The 1,133-nt window shown below is 69.9% G+C and overlaps 1 protein-coding gene across 1 annotated transcript in view; it reads left to right on the plus strand.

Annotated features, from left to right (window-relative positions):
* The window catches only part of LOC102760505 (ficolin-2-like), a 6,092-nt gene that overhangs the window by 4,237 nt on the left and 722 nt on the right, over nucleotides 1–1,133 (plus strand). Inside the window, exons 7-8 of the mRNA XM_015572363.1 lie at nucleotides 233–362; nucleotides 892–1,026. Of these exons, the coding sequence (XP_015427849.1) occupies nucleotides 233–362; nucleotides 892–1,026 (265 nt within the window). The remainder of the gene's footprint in view (nucleotides 1–232; nucleotides 363–891; nucleotides 1,027–1,133) is intronic.

Here is a 1,133-nt window from a genome sequence, read left to right on the forward strand (position 1 = left end):
CCCGGGGCTGCTCCTTCCCAGGGGATGGAGAGAACCCGACCGGGTGGGAGAACCCCACTGTGGGGCCCGGCCCCGAGGGAGCCCCGTGCCTCCAGGTGTGGGCTCCGGGCCGTGGCCTCCCCTCTCCCAGCTGCCAAGTCCTCCTCGGTCCCACGTGGGCGCCGTCTGTCCCCCCGGGGTCTGGGCTGTGGGCGGGGCCGTGCAGGGCGGCAGCGCCGTCTCCCTCCCCCAGGTGATCCAGCGCAGGGTGGACGGCTCCGTGGACTTCTACCGGGACTGGGCCGCCTACAAGCAGGGCTTCGGCAGCCAGCTGGGCGAGTTCTGGCTGGGCAACGACCACATCCACGCCCTGACCGCCCAGGGTAGGGCCTGGGCCCCGGCCTGGGGGTAGGGGCCCCGAAACTCACCTGCCCTGACCTCCGACCTGGCCCCCTGGACGGAGCCCGCTCCTCCACCCACACGTGCTGCCTCTGAGGACAGGAAGGTCCCAGCGGGAGCGGGGGGCGTCAGGGCCAGAGGAAGTGGGCTTGTGGGGCAGACCTCCTCCGGTCACGGCCGCTGGCATCTCAGAGGCCAAATCGGGGGGGACACGGAGGCCCTGGTCGGGATCCGGCCCAGCGCCCAGCCCTGCCCTCACCGCCCACCGTGCCCCATCCCTGAACACATATGGGAGGCTGCAGCAAACCCACCTCCCTGGGAATACTGTGGGCCCCTTCTCTCTGGGCCTGGAGGGAGGGCTGGGGTTTGGCTCAGACCCTGGGAGCACATGCCCCCACCCCTCAGCGACCGGGACTTTCTGGGGGACCTCGAGGGTCGTGCTGGGTGCCCAGTGCAGCTCGTCCTGGCAGCTCAGGGTCCCTGCTCCTGGACTGAGGCCCTGCCCCCCCGCAGGCACCAACGAGCTCCGTGTGGACCTGGTGGACTTCCAGGACACCCGCCACTTTGCCAAGTACCAGTCGTTCAGGGTGGGGAGCGAGGCTGAGAAGTACCAGCTGATCCTGGGCGCCTTTGTCGGGGGCAATGCCGGTGAGTGTCAGCCGTATGGTGGGTGGTGGGAAGTGAGGGGGGTCAGGGGGGTATGGGCAGTGGGCAGTAGGGGGAGGGCATGGGGGTGGGCAGTGTAGAGCATATGT

Source organism: Myotis davidii, unplaced genomic scaffold (assembly GCF_000327345.1).
Source record: "Myotis davidii unplaced genomic scaffold, ASM32734v1 scaffold609, whole genome shotgun sequence".
Taxonomy (NCBI): Eukaryota; Metazoa; Chordata; class Mammalia; order Chiroptera; family Vespertilionidae; genus Myotis; species Myotis davidii.